The following is a 23,720-nucleotide window of genomic DNA, read 5'->3' on the forward strand; positions in this document are numbered from 1 at the left end:
GGGTACTGTTGTGAATTCTGTTGTGGGTTCTGCTCTTGGGCTCCCTCCGGTGGTTATAAGTGGTAGTGCTGCTGTTTGTCCTTTACAGCAGTCATCAGCTGCTTCCACTTTGGACGGGGCTATTTAGTCTGGCTCCTTCCTTTAGTGAGTGCCAGTTGTCCGTTGTTTTCTAGGGATCCACATCTCTGCTTGGTTTCTCCTTCTGGATTGTCCAAATCATCAAAGATAAGTCCTGGCTCTGTTTTTGCAGTCCACATGCGGTGGACTTAATAGTTCTGTGAATTGCTATGTTTATTCTTGTCCAGCTTTGTCTGTGTAAAGATTTATTCAGCCAAGTTGGAAGCTCTGGAGTCACAGAGTTACCCTCCATGCCTTTAGTTAGGTGTGGAGATTTTTGTATTCTCTGTGGTGGATTTTGTAGTATTTTTTATACTGACCGCACAGTACTCTATCCTGTCTTTTCTTTCTAGGTAGCGTGGCCTCCTTTGCTAAATTCCGTTTTCGGTCTGCGTTTGTAATTTCCCTCTCCTCTCACAGTCAATATTTGTGGGGGGCTGCCTTTCCTTTGGGAATTTTCTCTGAGGCAAGATAGTATTCCTGTTTCTTTCTTCAGGGGTAACTAGTCCTCCGGCCGTGACGAGGTGTCTAGGGAGTGACAGGAACATCCCACGGCTACTTCTAGTTGATGTGTTGAGTTCAGGGTCTGCGGTCAGTATAGAGGCCACCTACTCCAGAGCTCGTCCATGCTGCTCCTAGGCCACCAGTTCATAACAGAGGAAGTATCTCCACCTTTTTTTTCAAGAACACATCTCCAAAGTATTTCAGGTACCACAGCAGACTCTTTAGACTAGTGGAGCATATTTGTACAGACTATTGACATTTCTTATAAGAATTGGCGCTCCTTTTAACAATTTCCTTCTGACTAGTGTTGAGCATTCCGATACCGCAAGTATCGGGTATCGGCCGATACTTGCGGTATCGGAATTCCGATACCGAGTTCCAATACTTTTGTGATATCGGAAATCGGAATCGGATCCATATTCATGTAAAAAATAAAGAATTAAAATAAAAAATATGGATATACTCACCTCTCCGGCGGCCCCTGGACCTTACCGCTGTAACTGTCAGCCTCCGTTCCTAAGAATGAGCGCGTGAAGGGCCTTCGATGACGTTGCGGCTTCTGATTGGTCGCGTGCCGCTCATGTGACCGCTCACGCGACCAATCACAGGCCGCGACGTCATCGCAGGTCCTAAACTCCTCATTGAGGAGTTTAGGGCCTGCGATGACGTCGCGGCCTGTGATTGGTCGCGTGAGCGGTCACATGAGCGGCACGCGACCAATCACAAGCCGCAACATCATCGAAGGTCTTAAACTGCTCATTCTTAGGAACGGAGGCTGCCGGTTACAATCGGTAAGGTCCAGGGGCCGCCGGAGAGGTGAGTATATCCATATTTTTTATTTTAATTCTTTATTTTTAACATGAATATGGATTCCAGGGCCTGAAGGAGAGTTTCCTCTCCTTCAGACCCTGGGAACCATCCAGGATACCTTCCGATACTTGAGTCCCATTGACTTGTATTGGTATCGGGTATCGGTATCGGCGATATCCGATATTTTTCGGGTATCGGCCGATACTATCCGATACCGATACTTTCAAGTATGGGAAGGTATCGCTCAACACTACTTCTGACACCAATTAGTAACAGGATTGTGAATACGCAGCCATGGAAGCCCAATACCAACCCAGCAGGTAAATTATACAAAGCAAAACAAGATATGGATTTAGAGTGAAGTTGCACACTTGGAGCATGAAATTCACTGTTACTCTCTTGACCATATCCCGGGCTAACGGTGTATTTTCAATGGCAAAGATTTAAATGTGTTTTCTAAGTTAACTGTCCCTAATCCTAAATTTAGTAGCAGTCCTGAATCAATAAAGTTATCAGCAGAGCTGCAGTCAATCAATGCTAATGCTGATAACACATTGTCCTTGAAGGATAACATTGCATTCATCAGCACTTTATCTGAAGAAGAAAAAAGTACCTGGGAGTCTGGGTGACCTCCTTGGCCGTCACCCTGACTCAAACTTTCTCCTGATGGTTTGCTTTGTTGAGGACAAGCTGGACAATTCTTGAAAAAATTCCCAGTGAGACTACAGTACAGACAGTATAGAGTACAAGATCTTGTCTACGTGTTTTCTCCAAAACACGAAGACTGGCAACTCCATCCTCCAATGGCTCCACCTCCGCTAAATGGACCAACTATGGGGAAGTATAATGGGCAACCCGCTTTTCACCACATGTCTCACGGGATTTGCAGTCCATTCGAATAGCCTGGGTTATGGCCTCCGCTAGACAACAAGAGGCATCATGAAGAACCGGAGCGTCTTTAAGAGTTTCAGAAAGATCTTTGTGGAACTGGAACCAGAGAGCTGCATCATTTCACAGAACTTCATTGGACCACTGCCGAAACTCCGTACAGTAGTCCTCTGCAGTGTGGCCCCACCTGTGCCAGGTTCATGATCTTTGCCTCTGTGACTTGGATCCTGTTGGGTTCATCATAGATCAGACCTAAAGCATCAAAAAGGCATCCACAGAAGACTGTTCTGGGGCTTGTGGGGACAAGGAAAATTCCCAGGTCTGAGGACCCTCTCCAGTGGGGATATGATTATTCCCACCTGATGGAACTCATTCCTTGATGACCAGAGACACAGGATAAAAAAATAGCCCACTGTTTTCCCTGAAAACCCTAAACTAATTTTTCTCTCCCCAAAATTTATTAGGTAGGGCCATTACAGATTCAGGAGAAACCAACTGTACGTTATAGGGTACTGATGTCACAGCCATTGCCGGAAGTGGAGGGCTAACCAGAGTCTTCATAAAACTAATCATCTGACCCTGCAACTGATATTGTGATCATTCCAGACACTGGTGTTCCTTAGTTAGATCCTGCATCATCAGAGCCGAATTCAACACCGGGTCACAGCGCGTGTGAACACTTATTTGTCAGCCATATTATGAGGCGGAGTTACCTCTCATGGGTAACCCATGAGTCGAGATACTAGAGGAGTCCAACGTCAATAGGCAGGTGGGTATGTAATAATCAGAGGGAGGAGACAAAGTCATAGTCAGGTATCGTTTTTAGGTCAAAACACCAGGAGGATAGTGGATCAGAACAAAAAGGGTTAAACAGATGGATGGTCAGAACAAGGTCCAAGGTTAGGCAGCAATGCATCAACAAGGAAAATACAAGGCACCGAGTAATCAAACAGCACATAGCTGAACCTACGGCCGACAGCTATCTGGGACTGCTAACTCAGTTAAATACCTAAACAATCAAGGGAACCGGGAGCACCTGGTGAGAGTGCAGCACCTTTCAATCTCAGATTGGATAGCTGAGCTCTCAATAAAAACACAGACAGCTCAGCACGCCCCTGCACCAGACCAGACAACTGAGCTGTCTGCACAGACAGCTCAGCACTGAGGGGTGGAATCGTTATAATAGGTGCTTCTACCTAAGTCCAGAAAGGCTATATAATTCAGTGGTGTACCTACTTTCAAAACAATTTGACTTTCAAAGTTTGAGTCCATCAATGGTGAATAAGCAGATCCCAGTCAGGTTGCAAGCAGGTCAAAGTTGTACATGCCTACTGTATTCTCACCCATCCCTTGTAGATTGTGAGCCTTCGCGGGCAGGGTCCTCTCTCCTCCTGTACCAGTTATGACTTATATTGTTTAACCCCTTCATGACCTTGGGATTTTCCGTTTTTCCTTGTTTGTTTTTCGCTCCCCTCCTTCCCAGAGCCATAACTTTTTTATTTTTTCGTCAATTTGGCCATGTTAGGGCTTATTTTTTGCAGGACGAGTTGTACTTTTGAACGACATCATAGGTTTTACCATGTCATGTACTAGAAAACGGGAAAAAAATTCCAAGTGCGGTGAAATTGCAAAAAAAGTGCAGTCCCACACTTGTTTTTTGTTTGGCTTTTTTGCTAGGTTCACTAAATGCTAAAACTGACCTGCCATTATGATTATCCAGGTCAGTACGAGTTCATAGACACCTAACATGACTAGGTTATTTTTTATCTAAGTGGTGAAAAAAAATTCCTAACTTTGCTACAAAAAAAAAAATTGCGCCATTTTCCGATACTCGTAGCGTCTCCATTTTTCATAATCTGGGGTCGGGTGAGGGCTTATTTTTTGCGTGCCGAGCTGGCATTTTTAATGATATCATTTCGGTGCAGATACGTTCTTTTGTTCGCTCGTTATTGCATTTTAATGCAATGTCGCGGCGACCAAAAAAACGTAATTCTGGCGTTTCTAATTTTTTTCTCACTACGCCGTTTAGCGATCAGGTTAATGCTTTTTTTATTGATAGATCGGGCGATTCTGAACGCGGCGATACCAAATATGTGTATGTTTGATTTTTTTTTTTAATTGATTTATTTTGATTGGGGCGAAAGGGGGGTGATTTAAACATTTATATTTTTTTTATTTTTTTCACATTTTTTTTTACTTTTTTTTTTTACTTTTGCCATGCTTCTATAGCCTCCATAGGAGGCTAGAAGCAGGCAGAACGCGATCGCCTCTGCTACATAGCAGCGATCTGATGTTCGCTGCTATGTAGCAGAAAATCAGGTGTGCTGGGAGCGCCGACCACAGGGTGGCGCTCACAGCTACCGTGGATCAGTAACCATAGAGGTCTCAAGGACCTCTATGGTTACAATGATGAGGCATCGCTGACCTCCAGTCATGTGACGGGGGTCAGCGATGCGATCATTTCCGGCCGCCTGGCCGGAAGCGGTAGTTAAATGCCGCTGTCTGCGTTTGACAGCGGCATTTAACTAGTTAATAGGCGCGGGGAGATCACGATTCTGCCCGCGCCTATTACGAGCACATGCATGTAGGATAGCTGCAGAGACACCATCACGTGTTTCTCAACGCAAGCAGTGAATAGCCAGACCTTTCCCCGGGAAGGAACAACCACGGGAAGGGCAGCATCCAATAAAGGAAAACATCCAATACAGGAAAACCACCTATGCCAAGCATGGTATCCATCCACAGACAGCTGTTTCGGGGTGTTTGCCCCTCATAAGTGTGGAGTAGGAATCTGGCTATTAGGAGCAGTGCCTAGTAAAAGGCTGTGAAGGAACAGATGATTGGCCTCGGGGAGACCAAAACATCCAACACCGCGGAGACACCATCACGTGTTTCTCAACGCAGTGATCCAGAACACTGCCCCCATCCCTTATGGGAAATATGCAAATGCATGTAGGATAGCTGCGGAGACACCATCACGTGTTTCTCAACGCAAGCAGTGAATAGCCAGACCTTTCCCCGGGAAGGGACAACCACGGGAAGGGCAGCATCCAATAAAGGAAAGCATCCAATACAGGAAAACCACCTATGCCAAGCATGGTATCCATCCACAGACAGCTGTTTCGGGGTGTTTGCCCCTCATCAGTGTGGAGTAGGAATCTGGTGACGTCACCGCTGTGATCTGCTTTCACTTTACGGCCGGGAGTCAGTCAGTGCGGGAAACAGACGGCAAGGGACCTGACGGACACCGGAATGTGAGTATGTACTGTTTGTTTTTTTTACATTTACGACGGTAACCAGGGTAAACATCGGGTTACTAAGCGCGGCCCTTACCGCTGGTTACCCGGGGACCTCGGCATCGTTGGTCGCTGGAGAGCTGTGTGTGTGACAGCTCTCCAGCGACCACACAACGACTTACCAACGATCACGGCCAGGTCGTATCGCTGGTCGTGATCATTGGTAAATCGTTTTGTGAGACGGCACCCTTAGTGACACACAAGGTCTGATCTGAGTATGTGCTGTGGGAGGCATATATACATGTGTATGTGCTGAGTGTTTACATATATTTCTATATATGTGTATGTGCTGTATATATGTGTGTGTGTGTGTGTATGTGCTGTGTTTATATACACATGTGTATGCATGTGCTTTGTGTATATAGACATGTGTATGTGTGGTGTGTGTATATACACACATTTGTATGTACTGTATGTGCTATGGTATACATACAGTTGTGCTCAAAAGTTTACATACTCTAGCAGAATTTTTGCTTTCCTGGCCTTTTTTCAGAGAATATGAATAACACCAAAACTTTTTCCCCACTCATGGTTAGTGGTTGGGTAAAGCCAATTATTTTCAAACTATTGTGTTTTCTCTTTTTAAATCATAATCTCTCCTCCAGGCCCTTGGGAACCATATGGCCAGCGTCACACTAGAGAGGAGACGAGCGAGAGGCGCAAAAACTACGCACTGCACACGGACCAATGTTTCTCTATGGGGCAGCTTCCATCAGCCTTATATTTCTCGGCGGTATTTTACAGGCTGAGAAAATCGCAGCATGCTGCTTTTGTCAGCGTATTGTGCAAAAAATCCGCCAATGAAAGTCTATGGGGGCGAGAAAAATACGGATTACACACGGACCAACAGTGTGACTTGCGAGAAATACGCAGCGGTGTTCTATAGAAAAGCTGGCAATTCAGTGCGGTGTACAGTAAAATCACACTGACAGAATAGAATAGAATAGGTAGAATAAATGTCTACACATAGTATAGGTAGATATATATATATATATATATATATATATATATATATATGTCATTGACACACACACATATATATATATATATATATATATATATATATATATATATATATATTTATATTAATTACAGAGCTAGATAGCTTAAAAGCCGGTAATTCAATTGCCGGCTTTTCCTATCTCCTTATCAAACCCGATAGGATAAGAGACATGGTCTACATACAGTAAACCATTTCATATCCGTTATATTATATTTTTCCGTGATTTAAAACCCCATGTGTTTATTTATTTCATTAAAATACTTTATTCATAATGTGTGTGTGTTTATTTAACCCTTTATTACTATTGGATTAATAATGAATAAGTGTCTTATTGACATCTCTCCATTATTAACCTGGCTTAATGTCACCTTACATTAGCAAGGTGACATTAACCCCTTATTACCCCATATCCCACTGCTACAGGGGAGTGGGAAAAGAGTGGCCAGAATAGGCGCATCTTATAGATATGCCTTTTCTGGGATCTCTGGGGGCAGATGTCTTTAGCGGGGGGGGGGGCAATAACCATGGTCCCCCTCTAGGCTATTAATGTCTGCCCTCAGTTACTGGTCTTCCCACTCTGATGGAGAAAATTGCCCGGGAGCCCAAGCCAATTTTTTCTGTGATTTAACCCTTTATTTTAACACCTAGAGCTTCCAAATTTTACACACAGACACTTCTAACATTAATAGTGAGGAATCTGTAAAAATATAAGGGATATGAAATGGTTTACTGTATGTAAACCATGTCTCATATCCTGTAGGGTTTGATAAGGAGATAGCAAAAGCCGGCAATTGAATTACCGACTTTTCTGCTATCTAGCTCTGTATGAAATATAAATAAATGTATGTGTATATATATATATGTCTCACTGACATATACAGTACAGACCAAAAGTTTGGACACTCCTTCTCAATTAAAGATTTTTCTGTATTTTCATGACTATGAAAATTGTACATTCACACTGAAGGCATCAAAACTATGAATTAACACATGTGGAATTATATACTTAACCAAAAAGTGTGAAACAACTGAAATTATGTCTTATATTCTAGTATATTCTAGGTTCTTCAATGTAGCCACCTTTTGCTTTGATGACTGCTTTGCACACTCTTGGCATTCTCTTGACGGGCTTCAAGAGGTAGTCACCAGGAATGGTTTTCACTTCACAGGTGTGCCCTGTCAGGTTTAATATGTGGGATTTCTTGCCTTATAAATGGGGTTGGGACCATCAGTTGTGTTGTGCAGAAGTCTGGTGGATACACAGCTGATAGTCCTACTGAATAGACTGTTAGAATTTGTATTATGGCAAGAAAAAAATCAGCTAAGTAAAGAAAAACGAGTGGCCATCATTACTTTAAGAAATAAAGGTCAGTCAGTCCGAAAAATTGGGAAAACTTTGAAAGTGTCCCCAAGTGCAGTGGAAAAACCATCAAGCGCTACAAAGAAACTGGCTCACATGAGGACCACCCCAGGAAAGGAAGACCAAGAGTCACCTCTGCTTCTGAGGATAAGTTTATCCGAGTCACCAGCCTCAGAAATCACAGGTTAACAGCAGCTCAGATTAGAGACCAGGTCAATGCCTCACAGAGTTCTAGGAGCAGACACATCTCTACAACAACTGTTAAGAGGAGACTTTGTGCAGCAGGCCTTCATGGTAAAATAGCTGCTAGGAAACCACTGCTAAGGACAGGCAACAAGGAGAAGAGACTTGTTTGGGCTAAAGAACACAATGAATGGACATTAGACCAGTGGAAATCTGTGCTTTGGTCTGAGTCCAAATTTGAGATCTTTGGTTCCAACCACCATGTCTTTGTGCGATGCAGAAAAGGTGAACGAATGGACTCTACATGCCTGGTTCCCACCGTGAAGCATGGAGGAGGAGGTGTGATGGTGTGGGGGTGCTTTGCTGGTGACAATGTTGGGGATTTATTCAAAATTGAAGGCATACTGAACCAGCATGGCTACCACAGCATCTTGCAGTGGCATTCTATTCCATCCGGTTTGCGTTTAGTTGGATCATCATTTATTTTTCAACAGGACAATGACCCCAAACACACCTCCAGGCTGTGTAAGGGCTATTTGACCAAGTAAGAGAGTGATGGGGTGCTACGTCAGATGACCTGGCCTCCACAGTCACCAGACCTGAACCCAATCGAGATGGTCTGGAGTGAGCTGGACCGTAGAGTAAAGGCAAAAGGGGCAACAAGTGCTAAGCATCTCTGGGAACTCCTTCAAAATTGTTGGAAGACCATTCCCGGACTTACTAAACAACAACAAACAAACAAACAACAAATATGTAACTGAGGGAAGAACAAAATAGCTTACAAACGAAAAATAACCCCCATAAAATGGAATACTTTATTCAATGATGTACTAAAAAACCAAACCCCTATCTAATAGGTCAGTAATGAGGGGGCAATAACCCCGACATTCATAAATAAACACCCTATACTGGAACAATACCAGAGATAAATAATATAAATACCCTATGGAAGTGATATAGCGTTAGTGGTATACAGTATATAGCTAAAAGGGTGTGTGGATGTACGTGCACTACCCCTACCGATCAAGCAAAATTGTTGGAAGACCATTCCCGGTGACTACCTCTTGAAGCTCATCAAGAGAATGCCAAGAGTGTGCAAAGCAGTCATCAAAGCAAAAGGTGGCTACTTTGAAGAACCTAGAATATAAGACATAATTTCAGTAGTTTCACACTTTTTTGTTGAGTATATAACTCCACATGTGTTAATTCATAGTTTTGATGCCTTCAGTGTGAATGTACAATTTTCATAGTCATGAAAATACAGAAAAATCTTTAAATGAGAAGGTGTGTCCAAACTTTTGGTCTGTACTGTATATATATATATATATATATATATATATATATATATATATATATATATATATAGACTGTATATATGTTTTCACGAATATTTGAGCCCATGGATCCATTCTATGTCAATTTTGCAAGCCGGCAAGAAAATCTCGCCGTATGGATGCCATACGGATGACACACGGATAATTTTTTGGAGAAAAAAACGCATTCTCGCATTGAATACGGATCACTGTTCAGGAAATTTTCTGCGTGTCTCAGCCGTAAAAAACAGACTGTATTTTGATACGCTAGGTGTGACGTTGGCCTATTTCTGTAAAAAAAAAAAAAAGAATTAAAATAAAAAATAGGCATATACTTACCTTCTGATGGCCCCGTAGTCCTCCCGGCTTTCAGTGGTGCATGCTGCGGCTTCCGTTCCCAGGGATGAATCACCTGGGATGACGTCGCGGTCACGAAACCGTGATGTCACAAAGGTCCTTCGCGCAAAGCATCCCTTTGAACGGAACATACCAGGAGCACCGCTGAGGAGATCGGGGGCCGTCGGAAGGTGAGAAGAACCATATTTATTTTAGTTTTTTAAATTATTTTTAACATTCTATCTTTTACTATTGATGCTGCATAGGCAGCATCAATAGTAAAAAGTTGGTTACACTTGTCAAGCACTATGCTTAACAAGTGTGACCAACCTGTCAATCACTTTTCCAAATCGCTTGGAAAACGCAAGCATTCTACAAGCTAAAAACGCTTGCAGAACGCTTGTGTTTTGCAGGAAAATGCATGCAAATTCCACATGTGTTTTACCCGCGGAAGGGAGTCGCGGAAATGCTGCGGACATTTCCGCAGCATTTCTGCAACGTGGGCACATAGCCTAAATGTTTCTGTTTGATGTACAGTTGGGGCTTTACTTTTAACTTTTGCCCAGGGTCCGCTTTGTCTAAAGCCGGCTTTGCTTGTCTGGACAGATAGGGTCATGCAATTGGATTAAAACCGACATTAGAAATCCCACCTTTAATTCACAGTAAATAGAGCAACAATGCAGTTTACAATTTGAATCTTCAGTGATTGCCTCTCAGCGCTCTCTATCTTTATGCTTAGATAATGCAGTAAACATATAGTGACATACATGCCTGTCAATTTATATGTAATGTGTGTGCTTCCATAGTTTTTCATTTTGCTGAGTGCATATCTGTGCTGTCAGGGTCAACTAGAAGTTGAAGAGTATTTATCAAATGTTAGAAGTAAAAATTTAACAAATTGTGCCAAATGTATCAAAGTCGCCCATGTACCAAAATATATTTTGCTTAGCTCATTACATGTTGTAGATACTTACATTTATTTCAATCATCTTCTAAGCCATAAAGTAATTTAAAGAGATTTTCCCACGAACCAAATTGATTTTAATCAAAATATATTGGAATAAAGGTACCTTCACACGAAACGACTTTGTAACGATATCGCTAGTGATCCGTGACGTTGCAGCGTCCTGGCTAGCGATATCGTTTAGTTTGACACGCAGCAGCGATCAGGATCCTGCTGTGATGTCGCTGGTCGCTGAATAAAGTTCAGAACTTTATTTGGTCGTCCGATCGCAGTGTATCGTTGTGTTTGACAGCAAAAGCAACGATACCAGCGATATTTTACACTGGTAACCAGGGTAAACATCGGGTTACTAAGCGCAGGGCCGCGCTTAGTAACCCGATGTTTACCCTGGTTACCAGTGTAAAATGTAAAAAAAACAAACAGTACATACTTACATTCGCATCCCCCGCCGTCTGCCTCCCACACTGACTGAGCGCCGCAAAGTGAAAGTGAAAGTACAGCACAGTGGTGACGTCACCGCTCTGCTGTTAGGGCCGGCGCTCAGTCAGTGCAGGAAGCGGACGCCGGGGGACGCGAATGTAAGTATGTACTGTTTGTTTTTTTACATTTTACGCTGGTAACCAGGGTAAACATCGGGTTACTAAGCGCGGCCCTGCGCTTAGCAACCCGATGTTTACCCTGGTTACCCGGGGACCTTGGCATCGTTGGTCGCTGGAGAGCGGTCTGTGTGACAGCTCTCCAGCGATCAAACAGCGACGCTGCAGCGATCGGCATCGTTGTCGCTATCGCTGCAGCGTCGTTTCGTGTGAAGGTACCTTAAGAATGAGTTTCACAATTGGATGTGTTTAATAAAATGTCCCTGTGCTGAGATAATCTTATAAATGTTTCCCTGCTGTGTACTGTGTAATGGCTGGGTCTGACCGTGCAGGGACATGGTCTGATCATACCACAGCTCCTGGGCAGGGGTGGATTTAAAAAAAGTATACAGGCAGAACAGCATGGGATAGCAAATAATTCTTGAGGTAAAATATTTTTTAAAAACCGGCAGGGAAATGCTTTATCTCATAAAAATAATCAGCTGTGATCCCATGCTATCCTGTCTGTATTCTCTTTTGCTTCCTCCCTGCCCAGGAGCTGTGGTATGATCAGACCATGTTTCTGCACTGTCAGACACGGCCATTACACAGTACACAGCAGGGGCAGATTTATAAGATTATCTCAGCACAGGGACATTTTTTTTAAACACATCCAATTGTGGAAATTATTATTGTTCCAAGATGTATTGATTAAAATCAACTTTGTTAGTGAGAAAACCCCTTTAATCTTTATTAAACATGGCACATTTTATAAAATGATTGGAAGTGATGAGCGAATACACTCGTCCTCAGAGTATTTTTTAGTGCTCGGAGATTTAGTTTTTCTTGCCGCAGCTGAATGATTTACATCTGTTAGCCAACAAAAGTACATGTAGAGGTTCCCTAGCAACCAGGCAACCCCCACATGTACTTATGCTGGCTAACAGATGTAAATCATTCAGCTGCGGCAAGAAAAATTAAATCTCCGAGCAATAAAAATTACTCGGAGGACACCTGAGCGTGCTCGAGAAATCTCGAGTAACGAGCATATTCGCTCATCACTAATGATTGGCTACACATCTTTCTTCCTCGTTTCAAAATTTCTGAAGTTGCTGAGGCACAAATCTATAAAAAAAAAAAAATAACAAAAACTAAAATAAATGCTAACTGTCCTGAATGTGCCAGAATTGTCCTAATTTTTTAATAAACAATCTTGACAAATCTGTGGTATCCTGGGCCAAATCAGGGTAGTGTTTACATACACCGTACCCCAAATGGATGGTTTTGGACAAAGTGCAGGACGGAATAAAACTTAGCTATAATATAATACAGTTTACTCTTAAAGTCACAATTTGAGATATAATCTACCTAATTTCTTCCCAAATTTCCTCCAGTGACTTATCACATAGTTTAAGTATAACACAATGCAGCCTAGCTTTTGAGATCTCTATATTGAGTGAATAAACATCAAATATAGATATAAATTCTACAAAGTTTTATTTTTTCATAACAGCGACTGCTGGAATTGATCACAAGATTTGTCTTTGGAACCCATATGTTGTCTCCAAACCCACGGGCATTCTGCAAGGCAACATGGCCAGTGTGATCGCTGTCAAATTCATTGCCAGTCGCAAACAGCTGTTTAGCTTTTCTAAAGACAAGGTGAGATTAGATGATCTAGTAATAATTGAGGGTATGGCGTCTATGCAGTCTATGTCATCATTTACTATGTGCTTGTCACTAGGATCATATTTTTGCTTCTTACTGTTTTACAGAATCTGTTATTTTTACTAACACAAAAAAAACAATTTTCTCCCATCCTCAAGTCCTCGGTATTGTACATGTTCATAAGACTACAGCTCAGTGAAATGGAGCCAGGATCTTGTATGTGATTTATAGCTGCAGAATATATTATCTTGCAGGTGTTGAGGATCTGGGACATTCATCATCAGGTGTGCATTCAACGCATAGCTGGAATCTTCCCCAAAACGCAGGAATTTCAATTGTCCTTTTACTTCTATGAACCCCACGGACGTCTGTTTCTATCTTTCAACAATCAGCTGTCCGTACTGGAGATGAAAAAAGAGGCCAGTAAAAGGGTTACAAGTCATGAAAAGTCAGTGACATGTGTTCTGTACAACTCTACATTCAAACAGGTACATTTTATTTATCATTTTTGCTTATATAGAACCATCATATTCTACCAGCAATTTACAGATATCATCATCACTGTCCTCATTGAGGCTTCACAATCTAAATTTCCTATGAGTATGTTTTAAGAGTGTGGATGGAAATGCATGCAGACATGGGGAGACCATACAAACTTCTTGCAGATGTCATCTTGGTGGGACCTGAACCCAGGACCCCAAAGCTGTAAAGCAGCAGTGGTAACCAATGAGCCACCGTGCTGACCATTTCAAATCTAAAACTTAAATTTAGGAAATCATCAGGATTGGGTGTAATTCGAGCATGCTCTATGGCCAGGTGACTGTGTTGTGATGAGGGTGCGACAAAGAAGTTGTGTGATCCTGCTCTGTGAGCATACAACCTATAAGGGCGTTATTACATTTGCAATACTGCCCAGTAATGACAAGAAGACAAGAAGAACACTGCAGACCTCAAGTTTTAGCTGGTGGCTGGCTTGTACTGCCAGGATATTAAGACATAAGGTCAAGCAGGGCTCTTGACATTTGTCCCAGGTGAAGGAAAGCACTGATCCTACGCTAGTCTACATGGTGCACACTAAAAGTGAAGCCCAATGAGAAAACACCATTTTAGGAATTTTTTCAAAGTGTAATTTGACAAGGAAAAATAGTAACACAAAAAAAGATTATAAAATACAAATACTAGAAGTCTCTTTCTAACAGATTCTGATGCAGGTGGATTTACTCTTCATTATTTGCTTCATTGATTTTCATTTTTATTCTTGGCTAAATACAATTAAACTAAGGATGTTATATAAACTTGTGTATGTCTTGCAGACCAGTTTATTTTTCACGTTTAAAAGCACTAGAGTGGGTTTACATGCTGCACAACATATGTCTGATAATTCCCTCCTGAACGTTATACTAATCTACAGTGCCGTAATGCTGTTTCAATGAATGCTGAACATTACAGTTTCAGAAGTTGGGTAGAGTTGTTTTACTCTTGAATTCATCATAACCATTGTACATTCAGTAGAGCTAAAGTGCTTACAAAGTTAAAGAATAGTTCAATTTTAAACATTTTGCTTTTTAAAAAGGTGTTCAGCAATTTATTGTTTGCCTATGTGACGCAGCATAGACATATAAATAAGAGACTCTACAGTAAGAAAAATAATGTAGGGCTTCTTGTGTATGCCTCATATATTGTTCTTTTAGTTGGATATGACAGTTCTGGGTTCATTACCATCCCAATTTCTACTTCTCCTCTGATATGGTTCCTCTTATACAGACTACATTTACCATAATGCCAGAGTCTCATCACAATGTTCTTGCTCCTATCTAATGGAAGCCAATGATACATTATTGACATAGAGCTACAGTTCCTCCATGTATACAGCAGAATCTCAGTGTATTTTATGTGATGTATATACAGCAGTCTTTGGGTATCCAATGTGATCTATATACAGAAGTCTTTGTATCCTATATGATATATACAGCAGAGTCTCAGTGTACCTTATGTGATGTATATAGCAAAGCATGAGTGTATCCTACGTGATGTATATTGCAAATGCTCAGTGTATCTTATGTGATATAAGCAGCAGAGCCTCTCTATAGCGTATGTGATGTGTAGACACTAGACAGCAATCTCAGTGTATCCTATGTGATGTATAAGCAGAGCTTTGGTATATTTAATGTGAATTATACATAATCTCAGTCTAGTGTATCCTATTTGATGTATACAGTAGAGTCTCGGTGCATCCTGTGTGAAATATATACAGCACAGCCTCAGTATGTGCTGTGTGATATATGTCACAGTGTCTTATTGTATCCTGTGTGGTGTATACAGCAAGATCTGTGTCTGTGATGTGATGTAGACAGCATTCTCAGTGTATCTTGTGTAATAAATACAGCAGAGTGTTACGGTGTTAACTCACATGCATTCCCGACGCCATGCTACTCACTGCTGTCTCCACATAGCTATAGGGTGCTTGGGCCAGATTCTGCAGGAATTTAACTGTGCTGTCTTCTGCAGGGTTTCGATTCCCCAGACAATCACCAACTAACAGATGCTATATTAGGCAGCCCCACCCTCCACATCTGGCCTGAGCTTAGGTTTTAGTGTCTTTTGTCTCTAGCTTCATGTTAAAGTGTAAGGGTACTGTCACACTCTGCAACTTTCCAACGATCACGACCAGCGATACGACCTGGCCGTGATCGTTGGAAAGTCGTTGCGTGGTCGCTGGAGAGCTGTCACACAGACCGCTCTCCAGCGACCAACGATGCCGAAGGCCCCGGGTAACCAGGGTAAACATCGGGTTACTAAGCGCAGGGCCACGCTTAGTAACCCGATGTTTACCCTGGTTACCATCGTAAAAGTAAAAAAAACCAAACAGTACATACTCACATTCCGGTGTCCGTCAGGTCCCTTGCCGTCTGCTTCCTGCTCTGACTGAGTGCCGCCGTTAAGTGAAAGCAGATCACAGCGGTGACGTCACCGCTGTGTTCTGCTCTTACTTTACGGCCGGCAGTCAGTCAGAGCGGGAAGCGGACGGCAAGGGACCTGACGGACACCGGAATGTGAGTATGTACTGTTTTGTTTTTTTTACTTTTACGATGGTAACCAGGGTAAACATCGGGTTACTAAGCGTGGCCCTGCGCTTAGTAACCCGATGTTTACCCTGGTTACAAGCGAACGCATCGCTGGATCGGTGTCACACACACTGATCCAACGATGACAGCGGGAGATCCAGCGACGAAAGAAAGTTCCAAACGATCTGCTACGATGTACGATTCTCAGCAGGGTCCCTGATTGCTGCTGCGTGTCAGACACAGCGATATCGTATGGATATCGCTGGAACGTCACGGATCGTACCGTCGTAGCGACAAAAGTGCCACTGTGAGACAGTACCCTAAGCTGGGCAAGCTGGAGGACCCTGCACAGCTCATCATCATCGTGCTCATAAAAGAGGTTCCCTGATCTGTCAAAATCTCCTTCGGCAGGCCCATTCCGGGCCATACGCTTGACCAAAGAGTTCCTTAGTGGTACTGCCTCAGGGTGCCGGGTTGCATAGTCCATGACTACTAGGATATATTGGTTCCCTTGTGCAGACTTAACTAGAGGACCTATTAGGTCCATGGCAATTCTCTCAAATGGGATTGCTATTATGGGTAACGGGACCAGGGGACTTCGGAAATGAGAAGAGGGAGCAGTTATCTGGCAGGTGGGGCAGAACCTACAATAATTCAGGATCTCCAGGTAACATACCGGCCAATAGAACCTCTGCAATATCGTTTCCTGTGTTTTCTCTACCCCAGATGTCCCCACAAAACGTGCAAATGTACCATGTCTAAAACCCTCTGCCAGTAGGGTGCTAGAACCAACAGCTGCTCCAATATCTCACCTCCCCTCAGTGTGGTCACACAATACAATAATTTGCCATTGACCGCAAAGTGTGGTTACCTGGTGTCAACCCCCCAGCTCTTGAGCAACCAAATTGTTGATCACTGACAGATTTTCAAAGGCCCTCTTTAAGGTAAGATCCTGCATTTGAGCAGTCCCCAAATTTTCCCCAGAAATGCCCAGCCCAGAGACCTCGGCTTCACTGGTCACTGTTTCATCCTCATCATCATCTAGGACACACTAAGGGAACTCCTCCACCTCTGACTGTGACGGGGGTCCAACAGGGTTGTGCTGGTTCCTGTATGAGTCACTTGGCACCCCTGCCTTTCCCTACAAGTCCCGGCACAGGCTGAAGTCCTGCACAATTATCACGGGGTGTAGCAAGTCTCTGACTATCCCAACCTCATGGGACTCCGTATTGTAGCTTGTTTTTATCAACACAATGGCAGTAGGGTAGTCCTTAGTATCCTCGTGGATATGTGAGAGGAGCCAGGGCCGTAGTCATGGCTGAGCATATCTGGTTATGCATGCCCTGGCCTCCAGTCACATATAAACAATGTCCCATTTCTTGTATACCTTCTGCCTCACCCTCTGCACCGTTGGGGTCCCATCAGGGCTGCTGAAGTTCTGCTGCTGTGTTGCTGCATATAAAGAGACAGAGTCCAATTCAAGCTTTAAATGTAGAACTTTTCTTGTTTTCAATCGCAGCACGTCCACATCAGTTACAGCATCAACGCAGAGTATAGCACCATTCACATCATTTACTTTCCCTGTGCTCTCTTCTATGTTTTTCTCATTTTACCCAGATCACACCGACCTGACCGGTACTGCAGCATCCTCCCTGTACAGCTTGACTACCCTTCGGAGTTTCCTTGTCTGTTTTGCCCCAGACAGGAGGGCATCTGCCCATGTAGAAAGCTGCCACATCTTGGAGTAACCTGCAACCTTATCCTGCTGCAATCCTTTGGCTGTAATCTTCTGGCCCAATAACACTGGATGGCTGGGCCCTTTTCTTTAACATTGCAGAGTCACAGTGCTGTCCCGGGATCTAAAGCCGTACAGGACGCCTGGGACTCCCTGGCCCCTATGAGCTGTGTCAGCTCCCTGGCTTTTCTGAACTCTAAGGCCTCTTTCACACTTCTGTCTTTGAGCTCCCGTCAAAATCCGTCAATTTTTGAAAAACAGGATCCAGCAAATTTTTCTGCTGGATCCTGTTTTTTCCCATAGACTTGTATTAGCAACAGATTGTGATGGATAGCCATCCGTTTCATCCATCGTGCACTGGATCCATCGGAAAATTGCTGTCCATCGGGCGGGGACAACGCACAGAGGAACGTTTTTTCTGTACGTTGGAAAATCGCTCAGCGACGGATCCTGCACTGCCCGTCGTTGACTATAATGGAAGCCTATGGACGCAGGATCCGTCGCTGACTGTCAAAAGCAGAAATCCAGCGACGGGTTCTGTCTTTTGAAACTGAGCATGCACGGAAGAATTTCCAGTCAGGGAAATTCTCTCTCTCTCTTTTTACTATTGATGCTGCCTATGCAGCATCAATAGAGTAACAAGATATAATGTTAAAAATAAAAAAATTAAAATAAAAAAATCGCAAATATTCTTACTTCCCGGTGTCCCGTGCAGCGTTACCAATGCTCGCAATGCTCCCAGCAGCTAGTGTTCCCAGTAATGCATTGCAAAATGACCCGATGACGTCACGGTCTCGCGAGACTCCTACGTCATCAGAGGTCATTGCACGCAAGGCATTACTGGGAATGCCAGCTGCCGGGAGCATCGCGAGCATTGGTAATGCTGCGCAGTATGCCAGACGGTAAGAATATTGCAATTTTTTTTTTTTTATTATTATTTTTAATCTGGGTTGTGTTGTGTATGCGTTTTTGCAGCGGAAAACTGCTGCAAAGACGCATACACAACAGGTGCACATAGCCTCGACGGGTCCATCAGAAAAACTGGTGGGGAAGTGTGGCCCTTATCAGGGTCACCAACTCCCTGAGTCCAAGAGTCCTGACACTAGTACTCCATTTATGGTCACGGGACATGACTGCGGTCCTTCTCCAGGCTGATAGTCCACACTGTAGGCATGGCAAGCATAATATGAGCAGCTCCTGCCTAGGCTACAATCCATCTGCTGGGAAGACATAGGACCACAGGCCGCTATGTGTCCGGGACCAGGACACCACCAGCAAATCAGATCTTTACCAGCAGCCTTTGGTAGGCCCCCAGCAGCTCCTGGGGACCTCAGACTCCCCCACAGTGGTGGCTCTGTTACCCCTCTTTTGGGACTTGGGCTCCTGCTGGGTACTCAAGTATGAAGACATGCCACCCCCCAGCTTCCTTAGGGACCTCTCGACTACCTGGTACCTTTCTATTAGGCCCACCTGGTCATCCGCATTCCGGGGGTCTCCCTGGGCAACCTGCACTGGCCTGGGGAGGGAGTGAATAAACCTGTCAATCTCAATTTATAGTAAAATATTGTGACAAAGTCACTGGTAAAGTACTGGAGGGGAGATATGTGTCACTACGCTTAATGGCGTCCGTGATGAGAAAACCCAGAGTATTTTCCTCCATCACATTAAGTGTTGTCAGGATTTAACTAAGTTGCATAATTGGCTGGTGTTTACGTGGACATCCATAGAGTGGGTGGGAGGATGTCCACCTTATCTCCACCTGCAGAGCAGGCACAACCATGTGCTGACAGGATCTGTGTGATGTCACAGTCATGTGTTCAGTCACATGGGGAAGGAGTCACATGGTCTGGGCCTTAAATAGCTGGACTCCAGAGGCAGTCTTTGTTCAGTAAGACTGGAGGAAGGATCTCCAGTGGTTCTGTGTCCTGAGGAGGAAAGACTGAACCTGTGTTGCTCCAGAGCGGGATGTTATCCGCAACCGTATGGACTCTGTTGCAGCATTTCGTTTTCTTTGTTGTTTTTCCTGTTTTTGCCTGAAGGGCTGTGTTTACCTTCCCCTTCTTGTTAGTGTATGCTGCCATATAATAAAACCAACCGAAGACTTAAAGAGACAGCGTTCCTTTTTTTCTACCTCCGTGTACTGTCAAGTGAGTTGAACTACCACACTATATAAAGTCATACAGAAAAAAATAAAATAGGGTTTAAAATATATAAACTTATGGTTTAAGCCAGATAGCTGATACAGTCTGCATGTTTTTTTTTTGAAGTGTAGTCATAATAGTTAGTTTCCAAGTGTTTGTAAAACTAGCAAAATTTACTTTATTAAATATTCTCTCCATTCTCAAGAAATAGTAGAATAATAGGAAACAAAAAAGCGCAAATAGGGTCTTATCCCACGGATTACTCCAATCAATGTTAGAGAACTGCTCACCTGATGCAGAGTAAGAGCATGTAGATGTCAGCTGTTGCAGATCCACAGGTCGGCAAACCAACTTCTCAGAGATGTTATAATAAATATGTGTGGGTGATAGAACGAATCCAGATATAGTTGTAATACACTTTGGCGGTTTATTCAACATGTTTAAAAGCCTATGGCTTCTTCTTCAGGAAATTACCACAGAGACATGTGAAGAAAGTGCTGTTACATCGCTTATATACATTCAAAATTCAAAACCGGTGCCAAAAGACCTTCTGACATGTGACATATAGTGTCCAAGTTCGTGGAGCAGTAATACAAATAATAAAGTAATTTTCAACATATGTACTGTGATGCAGTGACCCCTGTTACAGCAAGGGGATGCTGCATGTGCTTCTCAGGATATGCATGGAGGCATATCTGTGGTTATAATGGTTGAACTAGCCACCTCCCACCTATGGGAGTGGCTACAAGTATATAATGTGACCACGTGGGTCACATAAAAAAAGATGGATGGACCTGAGTGGTCTGTGTGCCAGGTCTTGGAGGGCCTCTGTGTTGGGAGGTCCTGGGAGTAGGACTAGATCCCTGAAGAGCACATGGGGGAGGCCTTGGACCTAGGGGCCTGTGTGTTGGACAGTCCCAGATGGGGAAGCTACAGCCCGTCTGAGGATCTGGACTGTCAGGTGGCCTGGTGAGCAAGGCATTGCCCGGGACGGTGATCCCAGTTCGGCAACTTCCCTGAGAGAGATTACTGACAAGAGTCAGCTTAAGGAACAGGAACTTCTGGAAGGTAACCCAGCGTATGGGGTGCTGTGCAGTCACCCATGGTAACTGGACGGAGTAAGGTCCAGCATGATTAGAGACTGCAACCTTATTGTCGTATGTTGGTGCCTGTTGTGCTCCATGGACATTAATGAACTGTATGGCGTGTTTAGTGACCGTGTTTCAAAGCCGTATACTATGATGTGAAGATTGATGTAAAGACTGTTTGCTTGTCGTTCATATTTCTGTGGCTTATTACTCCAGAATAAACCACATGGACTGTTAAAGTGAAAACCCATGCCTGACTACGTTAATCCTCTGCCAAATGAGTGTCCCCCAATACACTCAGTAAGTGCAATCTTACAGTACATACAGATAATATAGTGTATATTTTTTTAAATATATTTTAAGACTAAAGATACAAGACTCGAATAATTAAGCTGATTATATAATTTATACAGCTGGTCAGCAGAACCAATTTCTGACAGAACACGTTAGCTGACAGTTATTTCTTCAGAATATTACATATAGAGTAGTAGGCTTATGGTCATAAGGGGTACAGGAAAATAAATGTGGCCATACACATTAGTTAAAAGTTGAGCAAAATGGACATCTTCAACTGAACATTCATTCATAGAGTGAAATATAATAACAATCATTTTAGCCTTGAACAACAATAGACTGTCATCATCTGGAAAGAAGTTGGCCTTGATTAATTTTTTTCTTCTGATTTATAAAAGACCTTTCCAAAAAATAATGTTCCAATTACATTAGCAGAATGTTCATAAATGGATTATTCATCTTTCACCTGTGACATGAATGCCTGCTTTAACGGCGATAGTGACCACTATGATGAATTGGTGATTAGACAGGAAAGTTTAAAGAAAATGATTTGCTCCCCATCCATTATTTTCCCCCATTATAAGTGAAGTTTGGTTTTGATAAACCGGTGTCCATCTGCCCATCCTTAGAAGCCTCTACCAGCAAGTCCTTATGTATCCAGAGTAAAACTGTGTCTCTTCACTGATAACTAAAGATTATGAAAATTGATTTTCAGGACCAGTGACTACATCAGTAATCATGTGCTGCCAGACAGAAGCCAAGAGAACAGATTCCGACCTGAGGGCACCTCAGCTTCTTTTTTAATTATCCAACATGGCTTGACATCATCATTGTAGTGTGATCAAAAGAAGAGCCATGGATGCTGGTAGATCGGAGTCAGTTTCCTGGACTCCCATCTGGCAAACACTAATTTCTCTATTGATAACCCTTAAGAACTTAAATACAATATGTGACTAGTTAAAAAATGTCTTATTCTCACACGTGAATGCAAAATATAGACAGCTATGTAAACTTTTCAAGTTTTCTTATTTTTGTCACCCAAGTTGTGTTGTAAAAAGGTTATTACAGTAAAAAGATGAGGGCTGCAGACCCCTGGCAGTAAATTTCTTGTTTATTAGTTCTAATGGCAAATCAGAAGTATTAAAAATGCTGATCTATTAAACAAAATATTAGATCCCTCATTCTTAAGCCTTTTATCTTTTAGACTATAACAAGCCTTTATGTGTGCCATACTGCTTCTATATCAGATCATAGTGCCAGGCAATTTTTCCTCCTACTCTCCATAATTAGCAGACTGTCACTGCCCTGGCTTTGAAATATGTCACTTTATTCTTTCTATACATAGAATGAATGCCAGACTACTGTACCCTTATCTGTGTCAGACTATGAACCCGATTCATCATTTGCATTTCTTTTACAGTTACTTTTTGTTTTTGCCTTGTGACCTTTACTGTTGTATTTTGGGGCTAAATTCTTAAAAACGGTGCATGATGATCATGAATTCTGCCCAAAATCTAAAGTGCTCTTTGTTTCTTTAACCCGTTTTGTGATTTTTTAACACAAAAAGTTTTTCAAAATAGGGCAAAATTTTTGCAAAAAAAAGCACAGTTTTTATGAGAGAGTCATTTACAACCTTCAGAGTCTCTAGGTAAGGCTCTTCTGTAGAGTGTAAGCTATTATGATCAGTGAGATCTCTTTCTCGCCTGTCAAGTGTAGGCTCTTATGGTCAATGGGTCTCTCTCTCTCCTCTCCACCATGTGAATTTGCTGAGGAATTACAAACTTTCTGTTATTGGGATTTACGTAAATTTAATTTTTGAGTAAATTTTGGTTAAGATGGCAAATTTGAATTTCAAAAGATTCGCTCAACTCTTTTTAAATGTCGCATATGACTAATCGTTGACATAAAAATCTGAAAACTAACTAAAAATCAAAAGACAACTTTGTAAAAGATACAAATTATTTGATGAATTTGTTGCAAATCAGAAAGTCTCTAGTTTAGGTGTATTCGCGCAAGGAACTGATGAATCAGGCCGTCTTTGTTTTCCTACTCTGCTTTGCTCTCTTTCTCTAGTTCTTCTGTGAGTGTTAGTCCTCAGTTTAATCTCAAGTTCTCAAGCTCTGCACTCTATGAAATCTATAGTGTGGAATGAAGGACTAAAGTACCCTCCATCATGGCTTTTTAATATTACCTGTTGGTTATGAGAGGAATGTTTTTAATTGAAGAGACCCTACTGATGTACGGAGATTTACAAGCAATGCTCCATGGGGTAAAAGTATGCAAAGTAGCTCTCCTGCAATAAGAGCAAAAGGATTTTATATTACCCAAATGAGACTCCCATATGTAGATACTTTGCTTGGTGTTCTTGTCCCATAACGGT

At 42.6% G+C, this 23,720-nt stretch overlaps 1 protein-coding gene across 1 annotated transcript in view; it reads left to right on the forward strand.

Annotated features, from left to right (window-relative positions):
* The window catches only part of WDR49 (WD repeat domain 49), a 314,656-nt gene that overhangs the window by 126,978 nt on the left and 163,958 nt on the right, over positions 1-23,720 (forward strand). Inside the window, exons 6-7 of the mRNA XM_077290613.1 lie at positions 12,863-13,011; positions 13,272-13,505. Of these exons, the coding sequence (XP_077146728.1) occupies positions 12,863-13,011; positions 13,272-13,505 (383 nt within the window). The remainder of the gene's footprint in view (positions 1-12,862; positions 13,012-13,271; positions 13,506-23,720) is intronic.

Source organism: Ranitomeya variabilis, chromosome 2 (genome assembly GCF_051348905.1).
Source record: "Ranitomeya variabilis isolate aRanVar5 chromosome 2, aRanVar5.hap1, whole genome shotgun sequence".
NCBI classification, from domain to species: domain Eukaryota; kingdom Metazoa; phylum Chordata; class Amphibia; order Anura; family Dendrobatidae; genus Ranitomeya; species Ranitomeya variabilis.